General features: G+C 38.7%; 5 protein-coding genes across 5 annotated transcripts; 2 read left to right on the plus strand and 3 right to left on the minus strand.

Annotated features, from left to right (window-relative positions):
* Positions 1 to 2156: 2156 nt before the first annotated feature.
* On the minus strand, positions 2157 to 2440 carry BDB00DRAFT_856385 (uncharacterized protein; the record flags this gene model as incomplete). Its single annotated transcript, XM_053125781.1, is given in 2 exon segments — positions 2157 to 2389; positions 2409 to 2440. Coding segments are annotated over 2 exon segments (265 nt in total), but the record flags the coding sequence as incomplete, so codon positions are not given.
* A 10316-nt stretch (positions 2441 to 12756) lies between these two features.
* Positions 12757 to 13167, minus strand: BDB00DRAFT_878976 (uncharacterized protein; the record flags this gene model as incomplete). Its single annotated transcript, XM_053127811.1, has 1 exon — positions 12757 to 13167. One exon carries the CDS (start codon positions 13165 to 13167, stop codon positions 12757 to 12759), a length of 411 nt encoding a protein of 136 aa, XP_052973311.1.
* Positions 13168 to 13543: 376 nt separating this feature from the next.
* Positions 13544 to 14197, plus strand: BDB00DRAFT_894182 (uncharacterized protein). Its single transcript, XM_053128502.1, has one exon. The coding sequence runs from the start codon at positions 13583 to 13585 to the stop codon at positions 13931 to 13933; it is 351 nt and encodes a 116-aa protein (XP_052973312.1). The 5' UTR covers positions 13544 to 13582; the 3' UTR covers positions 13934 to 14197.
* An 816-nt stretch (positions 14198 to 15013) lies between these two features.
* BDB00DRAFT_856400 (MCM2/3/5 family-domain-containing protein) lies at positions 15014 to 18421 on the minus strand. Its single transcript, XM_053125782.1, has 10 exons — positions 18199 to 18421; positions 17979 to 18105; positions 17762 to 17890; positions 17495 to 17664; positions 17133 to 17379; positions 16632 to 17057; positions 16218 to 16538; positions 15988 to 16097; positions 15769 to 15897; positions 15014 to 15673 (listed from the first exon to the last, which is right to left on the minus strand). Exons 1-10 carry the CDS (start codon positions 18345 to 18347, stop codon positions 15307 to 15309), a joined length of 2175 nt encoding a protein of 724 aa, XP_052973313.1. The 5' UTR covers positions 18348 to 18421; the 3' UTR covers positions 15014 to 15306.
* Positions 18422 to 18745: 324 nt separating this feature from the next.
* BDB00DRAFT_984296 (uncharacterized protein) lies at positions 18746 to 20674 on the plus strand. The gene is made up of 7 exons (XM_053130006.1): positions 18746 to 19211; positions 19309 to 19357; positions 19454 to 19498; positions 19593 to 19911; positions 19994 to 20070; positions 20153 to 20237; positions 20317 to 20674. The coding sequence occupies exons 1-7, from the start codon at positions 18826 to 18828 to the stop codon at positions 20523 to 20525; spliced, it is 1170 nt and encodes a 389-aa protein (XP_052973314.1). The 5' UTR covers positions 18746 to 18825; the 3' UTR covers positions 20526 to 20674.
* The last annotated feature ends 49 nt before the right edge of the window (positions 20675 to 20723 follow it).

Genomic DNA, 20723 nt, shown 5'->3' on the forward strand with positions numbered 1-20723 from the left:
TATACTTACTCTCACATGAATTAGCGTCTTAAATCTCTTATGTCTTCTTTTGCCTTTTACCTTTTTATAATAAACACCGATTCCCTACTGCAACAGCTTATGCTCAGGGAATGTTTTACACGTGGAACCAGATTAAAAAAAACTCGTAAGCGTAAAAGAGCGCTGCCCAGAGTTCTTTTATAAGTGATTGTTACCTATGTGGACTCAGTAGAAAACTCCTCCACACAAACAAATGAATTGCTAGATTTATTGGAAACCTGATATCGAGCTTAGTGTGCCATCTAATATTGGGAAAAGGCCAAGAACTTAAAGAAAAGAAGGAATGCAAAACTTGTATATGCCATCACTGTATAGTGGCAGAACAGAATCCTGTAAGATTTCGAAAAGAACAGCGTAATTAAATCCATTGCGCCGATTTAATGAGCAGTTTTACATCAAGAAGTATGACAATAGCTAGTTATTTTGACAAGGCCATCTAAAAAAAGGGAAGACTGATGGGTAGACAAAAACTCGTACGCATATGCTGTTCAGTTCCTTTAGCAAAAAACTCGTACGTGTAAGACGGCAATCGGATTGGCCATATGAGGTTTCACAACACAACCACCTTAAAAACCTGCTTAGAAAAACTCGTACGCGTAAGAAAAAAAACTCGTACCCGTAGCACTTCTCATAATTAATATACCTATAAAAATAAAAACTGAAAAAAAGAAAAAAAAAAGAAAACCATTCAAAATTATAGTAGGTAATCCTTTTTCCTTATGTTTTGATAATATTCTTCCATAAATTACTATATATATGTCTATATAATCTTTATGCTACATTACTTAGACTATGCTCTTCAATATATGCTTTTAACAATTCTTTTTGATTAAATTTATCAACTGTTAACCAACTATTATCATCTATGCCATATCCAACCCATTTAACTTCAAAAATATATCTATTATTTATATATGCATGCCCTACAATGTTTTCAATTTCATATGAATCATTATGCTCTTTATTTCTTTGTTCCTTTCCCTTTTGATTTTTTCTACATAAGTTATTATTAGTTTCTTCTTCACTATCTATTATCATATCTACTGGCTGATTTATATTAAGGGATAAAAATTTTTGTTGAATATCAATCATTTCATTATATTCAGCATTTACCTTTTGTTCATTTGAAAATACTAAATCAAGTTTATTTTTCTTACTTGGAAATTCAAAATACTTTGTATGCCATAATTTATGATGTGGCTGTGCTTCTATGTTATATTTATCAACAAATCTCCATATATTAGTTATAATATATGCTACACGGAACTGAATATTGTAATACTTTATATCAGATATTTGTAGTGCTGCACGATTATTATTGAAACGCTCAAATTTAGAACCAATCATAGAAAATTGTGCTTCAATTGCTGAACGGAATGAGCCAAACTTATTATTAAAATGTGTTTCATTAAGTGTAAGTTTTTGTCCAGGTTCTTTTCTTATAGGATGTAGGAAATTTCTATCATAAAAACTATAACCAGCATCCATTGCATTCTCTTTAAATTTCTGTATAAATAGATTATAACCACCATCCATACCTAGACAATCTGCTTCACTATTTTTTTTATATAGCTTCATTTGTAAAAACATAGTACCATCATTACCAATTGCACATTTCTCAGATATAGAAACATGTGTAATAAATTCATTCATATCTTGTATAACCTGTGTACGTATAGCTGGTCCTTTTAGTTTATATGAATATAATTGTGAATGTGATTCACTTGGTTTATAATATTTAATTTTAGAATCATGTCCATCAATAAATAACGTAACATTTTTAAAACCATCTGGATTATTTATTAATGATGATAAAATGCGTATACGTGGTGATGAGAACATGTTATCAAGGTCTTGTTTTACTTTTTTATTTAATTCACTATAGTTAGTAATCCAAAACCGCTTATATAAATCATAAAATGTTGCATATGGCATCACATTATGCATATCCTTTCCTGATACACCTGATACCATATGATATAACAATACAAGCCCTTTTTCTATTTCACGATAAGGACCTGGATATTCAATATTTCCATTAGGGATCCGTATCAGAACCGTAGAACCGGAACCGAACCGAACCGAAACCGAGAAAATACGGTTCGGTTCCTGTCAAGAACCGAACCGGAACCGAACCGGTTCTGTATAAGTAGAACCGAAGAACCGAGAGGCAGAAGATTGCAATCAGCGATTTTGGTAATTAGTATAAAGTAGGCTATAATGGAAGTTACGAACAATGTTATTCCGAAAAGACCACGAAGTAGTGTATTTGCAAGCCATACTTTATTAAAAAACTTAACAAAACCTGCAAAAGCAGAAGGGAGTAAAAAATAGTAAAGAAGAGAAGAGAAAAAAATAAAAAAACACTTCTTCTGACGGCAGCTTGCTTTCTCCGCCCATGACGCACATCATTACTTGTTCCTCTACTTTGCTACCCACAATGCATTTTTCTCCATGACGTACTACTTTACTAGATTTATCATGGCTTCTCGATCAGTTTTATCAAGTTTGTGCATTCCGTTTGAGATTGCGCATTCTGGGGCTCATAACAGAATTATCTTACCCATTCACCCTTTGCCTTTTATGAGACACTATACACTATACACACGTAGAGACACAGCAGCTGTATGTACTGCCGGTTGTGGTTCAATTCCTCCAATGTTACGATAACATATTGTACTAGTAATACTAAGTCGCTCTACGTAAGTACTATAAGCTCCACTTTTTTTTGTAAAAACTGTGCTTCAATCTTTTAACCATGCAATGACCCACATCGTATGAGAATGTTTACATTCTGTTTCTCTTATTCATTTTGAGATCGCTGTTCAATGTACAATAATAAACTATTCTTTTTTACTGCAGTATTCAAGTATACCGCGACATTTGAACACACACATCAGCTTTCATTTAAAGATACCGAATCTTGCCTTTTTTATATACATGATGGGTTCGGTTCTTCGGTTCGGTTCTTCGGTTCTACGGTTCTCGTCGGTTCTAGTCGGTTCGGTTCTTGCTTTAGACGGTTCGGTTCGGTTCCCTTTAAGAACCGAACCGAACCGAACCGTGCGGATCCCTAATTTCCATATAAAACAGTAAGAAAGAAATACACAGGTATATATCCAAATCTATTTAATAATACATCTTTAATATCATTAATTGTATTATTTTTCATATCTTTTATAGCTGTTCTATGATTAAATCGATGATGAATTTCAGGCCAAGGTTTTTCTAGAAAATTCCATTTATTCTCAATTAATTTTTTAATTTCTATATTAAGTTGTTCAATAGCTGGTGCTGTGTTCATATTGTTCGATCTTTTAACTTGAAAAAGCAATCAGGAAAATCTAATAACCCTAGACAGAAATGTCAAATTATTTATAAAATAAATGTTTTTGTTTATTATATTTAGAGCACAACCCAATATAAATTTAAAAATTCAATTTTCTTATTTTTAAATAATTTAATTAAATAAAAAATATTTTAAATTTGATCAGTAATAGTTATATCGACCATAGAAAATTTATTCGGTAGAGTATAGATAATAAACACAAATTGGCTAGACAACTAATAGCAGGACGCCTTAGTATTTTCAAATGAGCAAAAAGTAAATACTGAATATAACGAAATGGTTGACATGCAGCAGAAATTTCTACAGCTTAACATTAATCAATCAATAGATATGGCTATAGATAGTGAGGACGAAACTGAAAATAATACATGTAAATGCAAGAGAAAAAATCAAAGAGAACAGAGAAATATAGAACATAGTAATTCATATGAAATTGAGAAGATTGTAGGACATGTGTATACTGATAATAAGTACATATTTGAGGTTAAGTGGGTTGGATATAGTGTAAAGGATAATAGTTGGTTAACAGTTGATAAGTTTAATTCCTGGGAAATGCTACATGAATATATGGCCACACATGGTATTCAGCTCTAAATTAATTTCTTTACTTATTTGCTTATTAAAAAATTTCATATTGAAACTGACCGCATCAACCTTTTGTTTACTTGCCCAATTATATTTATGTTTTATGCATTCATTAGTTATACTTGTACTTATATTAGTATCTGTTAATTTATTTTTAACGTCAGTTTCTTTTGTTATATCTATATCATCTATTATAGCCTTTTTTATATCCTTATGCTTTTTCAAATATCCTTTTGGCTGTATTTCTTCTACTATTTGCTTGTTTCTCCGTTTATTTTTATTGTGTCTTTTTTTCTTTTTACGTTTTGGTATATTATTTGGTATGTTGCAGTCACTGCTTTTCTCTGATTCAGATGTACTTACATCTATGTATTTATGTTTCTCTATATCTTCTGGTGGGTTTTCCCAATCAGTAGTATCATTTACAACATCATCACATTTTATATCATTAAACACATCTTCCCAATGCCTACAATCTACTGATGATGGTACCTTTACAGTTGACCATCCTCTATTATTTTGTTGAGGCGGATTATGTTGTTTATTGTTCTGTGTATTATTACTATTATGTTTTTCTTCTTGTTCCTTCATATATTCTTCTGTGTCAGCTAATTCTTGTAGTTCCTCTACTGTTTTATCCATCGGTGTATATTTTTTAATATCATCCTGACCACTATTATGTGCATAACGGATAAATGTATGCTGATCTTGGTATTCGTTTTCGAATTCACCTTTGTATAAGTCCTCATATATATCCATGTTTTCATAATACATGAATTTATTTTCATAATCCATCACCTTCATTGTGTATGGATTCCATATTATATGACCTTTAGGGTTCTTATCAACATAGATAATATATAAACGATTGAGCGTTGGCTCTAACTCATATACTGATTTGTTTTTGTATAACATGTGCGGCATATAGTTACTATTCAGTATTATTGGCATATTTTTCTTTTTAGTTATTGACTTTGTGAATTTGCCATTAAGTTTTAACTGTGTTCCTTCTAACATTTGGTTTAAAAATGTTAATTTGAAATCAGAACCTGTTTCTTCATTATACATAAAATCATAATCATCATCCTTATAATCTGACCAATCATTTTCTTTATTCATTAGATATGCTCGATGACCACCTTGTTCTAATACATCAATGTTATATGTCTTACCTACATTTGATGGACCTACAATCCAGTATTGTGGTATCTTATTTTTGCCACCAAACATTGTTTCAATACCAAACATAGACCACATATATAATTTATTTCCAGGGTTATTTTCCATATCTGCATCATGAAAGTAAGGATTTAATTTTGATTTTACAGTATCATATTTCCATAGCAATTCTGGATATATTGCGGTAGCCTTCCACATATTAAGCTGCTTAGTAATTAATTGATATCCAAGTAACTGTTGGTGCATTTTTCTGGTTTTAATTTCATAATTTGGATCCATATTATAACAAATATAATCTTTTCCTTTCATACAATAGCTAATAGACTTTTGTGGATTACCACCTGGTTTAATATTTGGAGTAACACCATCAATAGTAAAGAATTTACGTGCTGTTTTTGTGTCGAATCGCTCATCCATTTGTATCTATATGTGTACATGTTTCTCATTGGTTTCTGGTGCAATTTTATCACATGCAATTGCCTTTTCAATTCGATAACCAATACGTTTATGTTTTATAAACCATTCCATGATTTGTTCTTTTGATAAATGGAAGTCCTTACAAATATATGTGAACAGCCCTTTAGTGTTTTGGAATCGGAATTCTTTGCCGCCCTACGAGGAATCTGCACCAGAGGTGTTACCCTCTAACATTGCATCGGAAAATTGAGGATTTGAGGATTTGAGGAATCTCACATATTCTCGAATTCTTCCAATTATTTTATTGCATGTATTATTTTTAGTTTTTTATCAACTTTAGCCTGTGTAAGGTCTTTTTCGAGTTCTGACCTCAGTTGTGTGACAAGAGGTTCATACTCAATATGCTGATGGTTTTCAGCAAGGTGTTTTGCTCTTTTAATTAAGAGCGTCAATGTAACTCCTAATATAGGAACAAATTCAGCCATAATGGCTAAGAATGCGAGAAGGTTGAGTTGGTTCATGTCGATTGTTGAAGTAATACTGTAAAAATAAAAAATATAACAAATATATTTTGCTTTATATTCTGTGGTATTATTTTTATATTAAAAAAAATTCAATTTTTATTTTTTTTCAAAAATTTAATTGTATGTATGCCAAGACATTCGTGCATGAATTATTTCAATAAAAATTAGTTTGGCTATCCTGACATATCTTAGCTAATTAGTCATCTAGGGTTACTAGACTGCATTAAAATTATCATAACTATGGCCGGTCCCCAAGGTAGATACAAGGTAGACACAAGGTGGATGTAAGGTGGGCTGAAGGGGGACGTAAGGTGGACGCAAGGTGGCCTTTTCACGAGTTTCTGAATTTAAAATTAAACAGGTATAATATAACCTAAGGTGCATCCACAACTCGCTGTATGATGGATTTCGTAAGCCACTAAGCATAAAACCTATATTGAATTTTCGTAATCCTGGAAAACCAGGGATTTTAGCAGCGCTTTATACTCTATTAAACAGTACGTCCAGTCAGGTCATCAGTGTAGAAATATACAGAAATATAAGATAGAGCTTACTGGTCATGTATAAGCTTGATAGCTTTAGAGCTATGCAGATCACGAATCATCTTTTCAAGGCACTGGAGTAGCTGCTTATATAAACCTCCACATTGGTGCATATCATCAATGACGAGTTTCTCGTATACTGAAACATTGTCTAGCCCATCAAATTTCCAAAATGCATTCTGAATTCAAGTAATCAAAAGCTACAGTCGACCCCCGTTAACGTCAACCCTCAGGGTACCAGTAAAAGTGTTGACCATATCGAGGGTTGACGACCACCGGGGGTAGAGAATAGGCAAAATCTTTAACTATTAAATTTGAAAGGGTACCAGCGAATCGGTTGACGCTATCGGGGGTTGACATTATCGGGGTTGACGTTAACGGGGGTTGACTGTATCAGCATACAATTATGATATTCCAGAATTTTCTTATATACAATAAATGTCTGCACCTTGACTGGAAAGATTGAGTGTTTCTTGCAAAATTTCTTGATCTTGCTGCAATTCCTTTACTGATTGCTTCAAAGTACAGTTCTTGCATGTCATCTGAGCTTCGAGATTTCATTCCATTTACCGCCAATCCAGAATATACCGTTTCAGTATAGCATCTCAGGCACAAATACGTGGTATTTCCACTCTTGACATTAGCTACTAATCTTTTATCTGGTAGGTCGCAGCAGTATGCTGCTAATAGGGGGATTGTTCGATATATTCCATCGAACAGTCCTTTAAAAAACAGAGCTGATGGATACCATATGATAAAATAATTTGTATCAAGCGAATCAGTATTTATGATGAATAATCAGTAATCATAATTTATTTTTTATATTACTACTTAATATATTATTCTATAATTTAAGATCATTATAGGTTGCTCTCATTTCGCTCCGAACAGAGAACCCAAAATAGTTTTGCAAGAATCCAAAGTCCTCTCTACTCAGATCGAACATAAAGGCGCACCGCGCCAAGAAACTTCCTTTTCTGTACAACCCCGAGGTGTTGCATGAATAACAACGCGATTGCCATAAGAAACTTTGTACCCGACTGTATATATATATATATATATACGCTGTGAATATAGTAGAAGCTAATAAATAAATTTCTCTATAACTCACTTCATCCATTGCCTCTCTATTTTTGTTAATACCTATTATGCCAAACAACAGCAACAACCACAACAACTTTCAAAGCTTGATGTGGACACCCGCCAGTTAATCATCAGATCCTCAGCAACAGCAGCAGACACAGCAACGGCAAGATTCAGAAGCACCGATGCAAGCACAAGAATCCCAAGTTCAAGATGCATTGCCTGCAACAGCGGCCATTGATGGTGATGACAATGATGGCAGCAACGACATGACATCAACTCCACCCGGTTCGCAGACACCTGTTCGTACTTCTACACGACGCCATACATGGGACGAGGCTCACATCGACGCTCTCATTACTGCTGTTAGAACTAGATACGATAGACTGAAGACTGTCATTGAAACGCAAGCCAAAGGCCGCATCTGGAACGAAATACTTTCTGAATATGTTGCAGCTGATTTGTTGGGTCGAAGTAAAGAAGCATTGCAGAAGAAATGGCAAGATCTGGTCGATGAATATCGCGATGTTAGGGCTATGATTCGCAACAGTGGTGAGAACGGCCCTTCAGGTCAGGAGCGATGGTGCTACTACGACGCTGTAGACAGAATTGTGGGAACTGACCCTGCAATTGTACCTCCTGTCACGATGGATTCCCTCGATGGCCTCATTGTCAATAGCACCCGACGAGAAAGGGATAACGATGACGATGTCAGCAAGCGGTCCACACAGCGACGACGAACAGCGGCATTTCAAGAGCTTGTCCTTGAGAATGCCGATCGGCAAACCGATCGCCTCATTGCCAGCATCAGCGAGGCATTCCAGCGGTTTGAGGAAGCAGAAGACCGGCGTTCGCGAGAGGCGCAGGAAGCAGAAGACCGCCGGCATGATATGTACTTGCAGACACTAAGAAATTTGTTTGGTAGCCCTACAAACACAAATAGAAGTGGAGAGCCTAGTAATTTTAACGAAGAAGAACAATAAATTTTTTCATATTATAATATGACATTTATTCAGAATTGTTAAAAGTGTATCTAGAATACCCTGTGTGATGATTAATATCTTCTAATATAGCACTTTACTGCACTTTACAGAATGTGAAGAAGAAAACTAGTCATGACATTACAGACAATAACTGCTACGAAAAGATGCCTAATAATTTTATACGCGAACTTTTAGTACCAAGCAGCACTTCACGTCAATATCTAAAAGATATAGAGCAGATATACTGGAGCAATGTATAAGGTATTGCGTTTATTGATTTGAGGACAATGATTCTTTAAGCATATCGCGTTTCTGACGCCCTTGTGCAAACAACCTTGTACTGTCTTCTCTAGCACTAGACTGTCTATCAGTATCTATTATTGATATACGTCCGGTTTGTTCATCCTCTTCTGTGTTCAATGGAAACAGTTCGTCAGAGTGCGGATCGAGCTGCTCGATACAGATATTATGGAGTATGCAACAGGCATAAATCACCAGCGTCAGGCTTGTATGATCCATGAGGTACATGTAATTTCGCATAAACCTCCACCGGGAAACAAGACGACCGAATGCTCGCTCAATAGCCATTCGCATTGAAGAATGGACTTTGTTGAATCGTTTTTCCGCTGGATCAGTTGATGAGCTAGGATACGGCGTCATGATTGTTGGCCGCAGATGAAATATCAAAAACCATTTAAGCCTTGGAAGGTCGTTTTAGGTGTCCGAAAGGCTACAAACGACAACAAACAGTAATTTTTGGACGTTTGGGATTCCAACCCGGATATGGCACAATGCATAATTCTAATGGCATAGCCTACAATGGTTAATATCTTAGTGGACTTTTAAGTGAATTAAAGTGGTGACAACGAGATTATGATTTTTACGTTATCTTTTTGGTATGTGGTGGCTCGTGCGTAAAGAAGCGCACAAAATGTGGGCTCGATAAACGGTAGTTGCTGCAACGGCGACCATTACTAGAAGTAGTACTACAGTGGTTCCCCGTTTAATTTCAACCTTGAAGGGGGTTTATAAAGTGCTGTATATTACTGAGGGTTGACACAAAACGAGCGTAATTCAAGCAGTGTTCTATGCTTAAAGCGGGTATAGAAAAACTCTTATTGAGAAAGTGAAATTAAACGGGGAACCACTGTACGTATGCTCATTTTACCTGTGAACTGTACTACGAAAACAGATAATATTATATAAATCGTTATTATGGGTAATCCTCGAGCTTCTCCTAGATACATACATATTATTGCTATATATACAAACGTTAGTAGTAGTACTAGTAGCGAAAACGAACAACTGAAGCAGATAATAGCAAGGCACGCACTCTCTTCGACTGAAAAAAAAAACAGTTTCACAAATACCTCAAGGCAGACTCACAGCAAGAGGCGCGCACAAGGAGACAGCCGACCACAAAGGTAAGGGACCATCAAGGAATGTTAAAGATGAGTATCTGCGTCGTGTTAATCCAACATGGCTTCGCTTAATAAGGCTTAATAAGGCAGGACAAAGAGCCGGAGCATTTGCACAGGTAAAGTATCAACGTGAGTAAGAAGTTCCAATTTAGGTCAGAATTTTGCGCAAACGAACCCCCCCCCGTGGTGCTTTCCGGGCAACGTTTAGCCAATACAATCGGCTGACGCGTTTGTAGTTCCTTTATTCTTTGCACTTTTCTTGATAAAATCAAAACAGTACTTGGTCTAATTGATATTTCAAGTTATCATGGGCGGGTCTACTTTATCAGTAGTAGCATAAAATTGGTGGATGATGGTACTTTACTAGCAGCCAGCATCAACTCATCATGAGCGGGTCTGCATTAGCAGTAACAGTATACACTCAGGATGGAGGATTCTACTTTACCAGCAGCAACGCAAACTCATCATGGGCTGGTCCACTCTAGAAGCAACATCAACATACACTTGGGATGAGCTGGTTTGTAATGATAAGGTAAGCCGTCAGAGTCTCTTCTGTGTCGGGAGAAATCTGTAAATAAGCGCTTCTTTTTCTATTGATGTCGATGTAAAAAGAACGGCGACTCGTTTCATCATGACGGATCCTTAGAGAAAGGTCGACTTGATGCTTGATTGTATGGGTCTTGGTCAGATGGATAGGAGAAAACTGGAGAGAAAGCTTTTTCTATAACTCAGTCATATACAAACGAGCAATCATCCACTGCACACGGTGCAGTTCGGAGAACTGTTAACGGATAGCGAAAATGGTAAAGCAACAGTTGACGAGCACGGTTCAAAATAAAAGATGCGATGGGATTAAGTGTATTTTAACGATGCCCGTACACAAACAACGTTATGCACCACACTTACAGTCAAAAGGTACTGATAGACTGAAATTGTATGTAAACTACGCTATATATCTTGTCAGTTACGCCTATTCTCCCGTCATTTACTGCTCGCAGAAAAGCACTTCTTCCGTGAATCTACTTGCTCATTCGCATTCGTGTCTTTATTTTCGCTTGACACGGTGCCGTGCACGGCCCCACTCACAAACAAGCGGCGACGTCGTCGGAGGTACAGCTGCCCATAGTGAAAGACACGTACCACCACATACCGCCGCAGCACATTTGTTTAGATGACCACCAAGCACACCCCCTTTCCTTTCCTTTCGTGATAGTCCCTTTGAGCCATATGCTGAAAGCCATACTATTAAGCAAAAGCCAATGAAAATCCATGGAACTTGGTGGAACTTTTTGGAGTCCCGAACGTGACAGTCAAAAAAACGTCTATATAAAGCGAGCAGTTTCGCTTTTCTTTTACTTCTTTTTTTTTCTTCACTTTAGTTCGTTTTGGAAAGGCATTGGGCTGTATGCGCGGGAGTCACTGTCCGTGCTATGATCAGTTCCGTGCCAGTGCTGGCGATTGTTCAGAGTTTTCTGATGATTGGATGGGCTCAGTGGTCCGCCATGAAGAGATGACTGCAATGTACCAGTGCGGGTCAGTGGAGGGTGAGGAACGAACAGATTATTATTACTATTATTTATTACACACATTATTACACACAAATAAAAAAAAAATGATAAACACTATAAACAAATCTTTATTCTTTCTCGCACTCTTCTCATAAACGTTTTACCGTTTTTTGCTTTTTTTGCTTTGCCCTTTTTATGTGCTTGACAAGTTCAGAGCTCTTTTTTTATTTTATTTTTATTTTTTTTCGCGACCATCCTTGTTTTTCTCATGTATCATACATCACCCGCACATACGTCGAAGGAATAACACAACGTCCGATTGGCTTTGTGTTATTACTGCTGAGGGAGGTGGTTAATAAATTGAGCAAGCTAAACAACAAGGTCAACTTCAAGCAGCAGCTTGTATAATTTAATAGTAGTTCTAGGATGACGCGCTTACTATGTTAAAAACAGCCATGCTGTTCTAGAGTCTGCTTCTTGGCAAGCTGGCCACATCCATCATTGCGGGCTTGGGGGTGGTGGTTGATCGGCAATCGATGATTGCCGTGGCTATATACTTGTATAAGGGAGCTTTTTTTATATCTTTGTTACACAATCCACCACATCACACCGCAGTCGATGCAACAACGGCCGAGACTTTCTACAATATCTCACTGGTTTCATGAATATTGACGCAGTACAACTTCCAAACAAACATCTTTTTCAATATGAGCAACATTGACCTGAACCCTGTAGAGAGACCCTTTGATCATCGGCTTGAGCTTTGCATTAACCGAATCTTATACACTCCTAGTCATCCTGGTAATAAGCTATTGATTATGCTGTTCTTCTTCCACTACTGCTTCGAGCACTTCTATAACACTATCCGCTATCATCCCCCGACCCCTCGTTTTTACCTGCCTCTGCCAGGTACTTTTCTTTTTGGATTTGAATTTACCAATATAACTTGTGACAAGACATCCATTCTTAAGTGCATCATCAGCCGCCTTTGTAAATATTCGTATAAGAGATCAAGAGATCGCAAACGAAATCATATCGCGTAAGCCCATATCGGGCTACTGCTTACATAAACTGGATCATACGAGTGTATTGTTGTCGTGCTTTACATAATTCGGATGGATTGCTTCTATGCTATCATTAAAGTATCGATGCAAAGCGGGCTGTGTTGACTCGTACACAAGAGAAAGATATTTGACAAGGCCAACAGCTCGTGCACAGATGGATCGATAAAGAGCAATTGGCTGGTTGTGATTGTGGCGATGGCTTGCTTGAAACTTGTAAATCGTTCAGTCACGTTTGTGCCTCGATACATCCATGGCTGCAAGGGATTTGGGTTTCGCATATCATCCAATATGGTTTCTGGAGTAGAGACGAAAATATCCTGATCGTGATCTGTTGGTGTAGTATCGGTAGTGGCAATTAGGGCGTGTAATGTGGGTGTCGTGCGGTGCAGGATGCTGTTGCGGCTTGCTGTAGCATCATCTGTGAGAAACAAATCAGACGTATCTGGTGCTGCTGATACTTTCCGGGGTTGCATATTGAGCAAGTCTGCTTCTTGATCAACGACATCTTGGATAAATACGCATCATGAACGTCTAGATTGATTTGTTTGCGTGTGCATTCCAACCAAAAGCGCTCAAAGTCTTGCGTTTGCTTGTAGATGCCCAGCTTTTTATCTAAGCGCGTCTTGTCCAAGGCGAGCAGTGGTGAATTGATGATACAGGATTTTGCATTTGATACCGGCCACGAACCGCCAGGTTTTCCGCTTACGAAGAATAACTTTGTTCGCTTATGAAGCACAAACTTCTCCGCTTCAGTAGCGTAAGGCAATCATTGACTAGTGGTGGGTAAAGCCTGTGCCAAAACTGAACAGTTCTTCTATATTATGCGCCGCTTGCCGCTCGTTGCCATGAAAAAACAATCAAACTAATGGGCAATGTGAGCTTTTCACTATGCACTTTGATCCCATCCTGTCATCGCTATTCTCTGTTCCTGACAGAAGAGTGCTCCTGCGCTGGTCGAATGTCACATCTGATGAAAATGGCGAGATGCGCCCTGACGCCACAATCTCCAAGCTGCGGCAGCGCGACTTCGGATCCAGTCTTGGATATGGAGAGGCCAAAATTGCACGCCCCACCACCGATAACCACGCGCTATGGCACGATCTTTTGCGTTTAGCAACGCTAGCAAAAGATACCATTGATACCAATGCATTGGAACCCGCCCTGGCTTTCCAGGTGCATGGCTTTTATATCACCTTCTTTCTGACTCGCCTCCGCCACGATGAAATCTATGTGATGTAAGAACTTACACAGCTTACATTTCCTCGATCTTTGGAAGAGCTAGCAACATTCGTGTCCTTGAAAAATATGCGCACATTGATGATCCTATCTGATACCTATTTGGCGCTTGTGCCGACCTGTCCGTGACGCTCACTCATGGCAAGAGAAACGCCGCCCCACTCATCCCTCCATTTACTCTTTGATTGATTCAACTATAAATCGCCACCGTTTCTGCGCCCTGCGCTCTAATTAAATGGGTTCCTTCGTATACATTCCCATATGCCAAGGATTTGATGCTGCTGTCAATTTATTTTGCGTCAATGATGTACCTGAATATTTTTTATCATGTCTATGGAAATTTCAACCATCTGCAGGTGCTACGCCCAGTATTGAATAACAACAAGTACAATTAATGGCACCAATATCAGCAAAGTACGAGAAACGAAGGTAACTTTGAAGCCATAGTCACTCGACCATGAAACTTTTTTCTAAGCCGATAACGTATATCATATTAAGTCATTTGTGGGCTGCAAATGTGCGAAACTATTAAATCTTTTGTAAGATTTGCGGAACACGAGGGGTTGCAAAAACCGAGCGTACCATTCTCCGCTCGACAACAGCAGCATAGTATAAACGCCAGTGCTGGAACCCTTTTGCTCAAAAATTATCGTCAACCATTACTTTAATATTTCTCCTATTCCTGTATTACGACCTGATACCATACGTATTGCTACTATTGTTACTTCATTTTCGTAATCCGTGATAGCAACCTTCTACTCGCACGAATACCTTTGCCACACACATAAAGTACATATTTTCTTTTATGACAACGCCAATAAAAACCCGAAAATGATAATCTTAGCTACTAAACCAGCAATAATGGACAATGCAGTTGATAGATTCATAGTATGCGTTTGTTTGAGAGACTGTTAGTAGTTAATCTCGTGCTATTTTTTACTATGATGTTTGTTATCTCACAATCTTTTTTAATTGGCGGCCATGTTAACGCCCTTGAGGATTGTGTATGATTACCATGTGTGCATAGTGAGAAGTAGTGACAACCCTGCCTGTTATCCGTTATCTTCCTATGGAGTTACGTAGCTTGGAGGTTGTGGTCCATAATTTATTTCCTGCTTCACAATCTTACCGCACAGTACAGAGAATGTAATTTAATAACACCGCATATAATATCTGAGAAAAAGTATTTTATAAAATTAAGATGTGCGAATGAATGTGGTTGAGTGTATGTGAGATATGTACATTTAACGAGGGGGAAAAGGAAGATAGAGAGAGCTAGAGAAGAAATATAGAGATACTGAGAAGAAAGAGAAAAAAAAGATTCAGAGTAGACGGGAGCGAAAGTGATCCACAAAGTTCATCCGGTCACTATTCTTTTAGACAGCTTGTCTGAACACCACCTTGCCTTGGCTTCGGAACTGTAAGATTTCTCTACGGCCAAGAATAGCCAATGCTCTGACAATAGCTGCTTCCGAATAACCTTGCATCAAAAAGTCATTCTTGACCTTGGCCACGGACACTTGCGAACCAATGGGTAAACGACGGCCAATTTCTTCTTCAATACGTCTGACTTCTTGCATGACTTCACCGCGCGACATACCGTCGGCGCCACCACTTTGCACAGCATCCATGGTAGAGTATTTGAACAAGCGGATAGCTTCTTCAACGTGTTCTTCGGTTGCGATAGGTGAGAGTCTTAACTTGGCCAATGATTCGGAGATACGGATAATGGCCTCAAGTTGTCTAATTGATACAATCATCGTTAGCTTCTTCTAGCTTAAATACAGCATCTAATCTTTGAAAGAAAACTGGCTGCTTTCTAGGAAGGCTGACTCTACCTGATAGTGATAGGGATCGATGAACGAACATTTGTGTCTCGCTCAGACTCTTTGACTTCCTTACGAATTGATACAAAGTGGCTACTGAGCTTTTCGGCTGCTTCGGCTGTTAAGCGAGGTGCGCATTTTCTGTAAAATAGGTTAAAAACGACCAATCATTAGTTTCTTGTAATAAGCAATCAATAAAAAAAATCATTTAGTTGAAGAATTAGCACTTACGCTTTGCAGTAGTTGATGTATGCCTTCATTTTCTCCAGACTGATTTCACCCATGGATACCTCCATGCCTTGCTGGTTCATGTGTACATTTAGAACGTGTCGTGCTATAGACTAGTTTTTAAAAGATAAAACCATTTTCACCACATCATATGTACAGATAGTTAGTATAATCAATCCTTCATGCTGCTAATACTAACTATTAGTGTCCTTAATTTAATAGCAACACGTTACCATATCTCGTGCTTCGTTGTGCTCATCCTTGACAATAAAAATCATATCGAATCTGGACAAGATAGTTGTTTGGAAGTCGATATTCTCTCCTGGACTCTTCATGTCATCGTAACGACCAAATACTGGATTGGCAGCTGCCAAAACCGAAGTTCGAGAGTTCAATATCGTTGTAATACCAGCCTTGGCAATTGAGATTGTCTGTTGTTCCATGGCTTCATGGATAGCAACACGATCTTCGTCACGCATCTTGTCAAACTCATCGATACACACCACACCACCGTCTGCAAGCACCATGGCACCACCTTCCAAATAGAAATCACGCTGTTTTGATTTTTTCAGTGAGTGAAGCTCCACAAAAAACCTCCCAGTGATACCACATACAGCCCATATCTTCCTTCTTGTTGATAAACTTACCGAGCTAGGATCACGAATGACTGAGGCTGTCAAACCAGCAGCACTACTGCCTTTACCGGAGGTGTAAACTGCAATAGGTGCTACCTTTTCGACAAACTTGAGCAACTGGGACTTGGCAGTACCGGGATCACCCAGCAACAAGACGCTAATATCACCTCTGAGTCTCATCTGATCTGGCAAGATCTTTTTGGAACCACCCATGAGCAAACAGGTAATAGCCTTCTTGATATCCCGGTTGCCGAAAATGGAGGGGGCGATACTGTCGGCAAAGATATCGTACAAATTGTCTTGCTGCGACATGCGGATGAACTCTTCTTCTTCGGAATCAGTGAAGATAGCCTTGCCACCCCTGCTGTTGTGTTGATCCATTTGAATGCCCACCATACGAATATAGGGTGTTCGCACTGCTGCAGCACCAGTAGATTTCTGGTATATTTCGTATGATCGTCCCAGTTAGCACTCATATCATATGCACAATACCAAGAATTAAAAAAAACTTACCGCGGCTTTGCTTTGGAAAATAGAATAGATGCCCATCACAACAACACGCATACCAGGAACGACACGGTTCGTCAACCACCGGTCAGCGTTGAGAATGGTGTGGCGAGGAAGATCACCTACAGGGACCATATCGGGTGCTTCTTGCAACTTGAGGACCTGCGAGTCCACGAACCGGCTCTTATCGTGAACAATAACGAAAGGATCCACGGGACACTGGTTCTTACCAGCGTCAGCGTCTAAAGGTTGGCTAGAAATGTACAACCAAGACATAAGTATATGTATAATCTTTCCAGGTACTTATACGCTAGTTCTTTCTTTGTCCCTTCATCCCATGTCCTACAAGCGGGTAGTATTATCTATACCTATCACAAGATCTTGGAAGAGTGATTGCCCCAAATCCACCGTTGACAGGAATCATCTTGGTATGACGACACGAACGACACATGATATTGACATAGGTTGCACGCGAGCTCAATGTCGAGGCACCGATCACAATACCAGGGATACGTACCAACTTGCCAATATAATCAGACTACATGAAAGTAATACTCCAAAATCAGTCCCAGTCCCTTTTTCTGTTCAAACTCTTTGTTAATGCTTCTTTTTTATCTTTTTAGAAAAAGCCGTACGTTCAGTTCGCGAATTTGAATCACGTTTGCATCGGATTTCAACATGACTTGACAATCAGGCACATCAACAGCCAAGGTGGGGTTGGGGCTAAGAATACGTTTTGCTGACTCCTTGACAGCGGCCTCGAACTAAAAACAGAAAGAGCAATCTTTCGTCAGCTATTTTTTATGTACATTTACCTGTTAATACACGTTCTTAATTGCAAATTAAACATACCAAAGGAAGCATTGCGGCGGGTTCAGCAATCAATCGATTGGCAAGGTCGGTATTGTAGCTGATAAGATGGCTCATGTCGACTTCAATAAAGTGTTGCTTCAACATAAGATTGTCCGAGAGTTGATCTCTGTGAATATATTCAGGAACGATTGTTTGCTTTTGTTAGAATATTGGAGGATCTTGTGCTGTCATATTTCAGGTGCGTTTTAGAACTACTTGCCTGTAAACAAAAGCATTGTCGATGCGAAAGTTCTGGATGAATTGCAGGAACTGAGAGGTCAGTTCAGCATGCGAATTGACACGGTCTTCACCAGGTAAAACGCCACCAGTCGAATAAATCTGTCCGCGATCCCAACCGATGGATGCCATGATTGCTGTGTATATGTAATAACGTAGTTTGCGAGGTTAAAAAGAACGTTAGGAAAAACGAAAAAGTTTTGAAGCGGAACGCGTGCCTGACAAATTTTCGCGTTCTGACCACCGAAAGTCACGCTCTTGCTCGCGTCGTCTCTCTCTCTCTCAGAGTATGGATAGGGCTGAAACACGCTCATCAGGAGTACCATTTGAGAAGCGACTGCTGTCCACACAATCAATAGAGGAATAGGCTGGTGTACAGATGTTGGGAAGAAGAGTAAGCCGCCCTCTGTAAGCTTGCAAGGAACAGATTTTAACACTGGGTTAGTATGGTGGCTCCCTATTGCTACGCACCATTTGTGTAAACTCAAAAAAGGAAACTCAAATTCTACAAGCGCGTTATTTCGTTCCTTCTCTTTTTACTCACACGAACACACGCACTGTGAAAGACAAATACGCTTACATTCAGAATACGACTCTTGACACGACAACAATGACAGAACAAAACACTGACGAAATATTGACAGCTGTCGATATCGTTGATCAGCAACGTCAACTTGAACAAGAAGCGCAACAGGTCTTACCGGGCAAGTTTGAAAAGTGTACCTATGACCAAGGCTATATTCGCCAAGCTCTGTATTCCTGCAAAACGTGCTACCCAGAAGAGAAAGACCTTGCAGGCTTTTGCTATAGTTGTTCTATTGCTTGTCATGCCGACCACGAACTTTTTGAATTGTTCCCCAAGCGCTGTTTTCGTTGCGACTGTGGCATTGGACGTGACAACAATGACAATGACGTTTCCCGTTGCACCCTTCACGATAATAAAGAAAGCAATGTCAATAACAAATATAACCATAATTTTCGAGGCCGGTATTGCAGGTATGGTTATCTCTGAACCAATTCACTATGGGTTATCACCATGCCGTAACTGACACAATAGCTCATTATCCTTTGCATTTTTTTCTTGGTATTCTAGATGCGATAAAGATTATGATCCAGATCAAGAAGACGGAACCATGTACCAGGTATATACTTTTTGATAGCAAAAAAGAAATTAGCATGATTTTTTGCTGGAGGGATGGAAAAAGAGCTTTAGTCAAAATTAACTTTAATGTTCTTAGTGCGTCGTTTGTGAAGATTGGTTTCATGATCGATGTATTGGCGAGGTTGGTTTTACAGTCTCCTTTGATGATGGTTTATTATGTTGAATAATTAGATAGTGTTTTTTAACGCTGCGATTGATTGTCTGTTTCTTTGTAGCTGCCAGCTGATGTTGAAGACTTTGAAAGCTATGTATGTCGTGGTTGCACAAAGCAACATCCATTCTTGATTCAAAAGCCCGACAACTGGATCAGCATTGGGTTATCCAAGAATGAAGAAAAGATTCATCGATGGGTTACCGCTCCTGCTCCTCCTACCACTACTATTACTAGTAGTAGTGGTAGTGATACTGCTACTGTTGTATCGGGTCAAAAGCGCAAGCTGGACCAAGTTGAGAAAGATGAGAAGAAGGACGACGGGGAAATTAACAGTGATAGCAGTGGCAAAAAACAACAACTTGAACAACAATGTGGTCGAGGTAAAAGATTTCAATTTAACTTGGAATTTAAGTATTCTTTTCGTCTAAAAATTATGTTTTTATATTTATTTCCTTCACTTAGTGACCTATGACAACGAGGAAAACGTGGAACTCTTTCTCAAAGAAGGCTGGCGCTCACATCTATGTCAATGCAAAGAGGTATATGACTGGAAGCAACAGTGACCGATCTCGGCTTTCGTGTTCTTTGGTCAAGTGGTAATAATCGAATTTCAATATATAGTGTGCCCATGCATATAAAGATCACAAGATCGAATATCTACTTTCAGAAGAAGAAACGTTCGAACCCGAAGAAGACGAAGATGCAGGTAATATACAAATTATCTAAGAAACGCTCTATGTTGGTTTCCCTGATCCGTGCCTTTGTTTGCTTCGATCCATTATTAGGAAAATCACTGGTCGATGCAGGTATGGAGCATATCATGCGTATGGATCGTGTACAAGCAATGGAAAGCATCATGGCATACAAGGCATTGTCATCACAAATCAAAGACTTTTTGCAAACGTTCAAAGATTCAGGCGAGGTTGTGACTGAATCACATATCCGCCAATTCTTTGCGGAAAAGCGGTTGGAACTGGCAACCAAAAAGCAGTAATTGCGGGCATAGCAGACCAAAAGAGAAGCAGTAATTAGAGAGACGCGGAAAATACTGTGTATCTTTTCTCATTTTAATACAATATACCAATACTTCCTCGCTTCGCTCCGTGTCATTCAACGGAAACGCGTCGCAAGGGGGTTCCCCCCAAACCCTCCTGTCGAGCGAGGTTGGATCAATGTTTTGATATTAGATGCT

This window comes from Zychaea mexicana, assembly GCF_025766255.1.
Source record: "Zychaea mexicana strain RSA 1403 chromosome Unknown BDB00scaffold_155, whole genome shotgun sequence".
In the NCBI taxonomy this organism is placed as follows: Eukaryota; Fungi; Mucoromycota; class Mucoromycetes; order Mucorales; family Lichtheimiaceae; genus Zychaea; species Zychaea mexicana.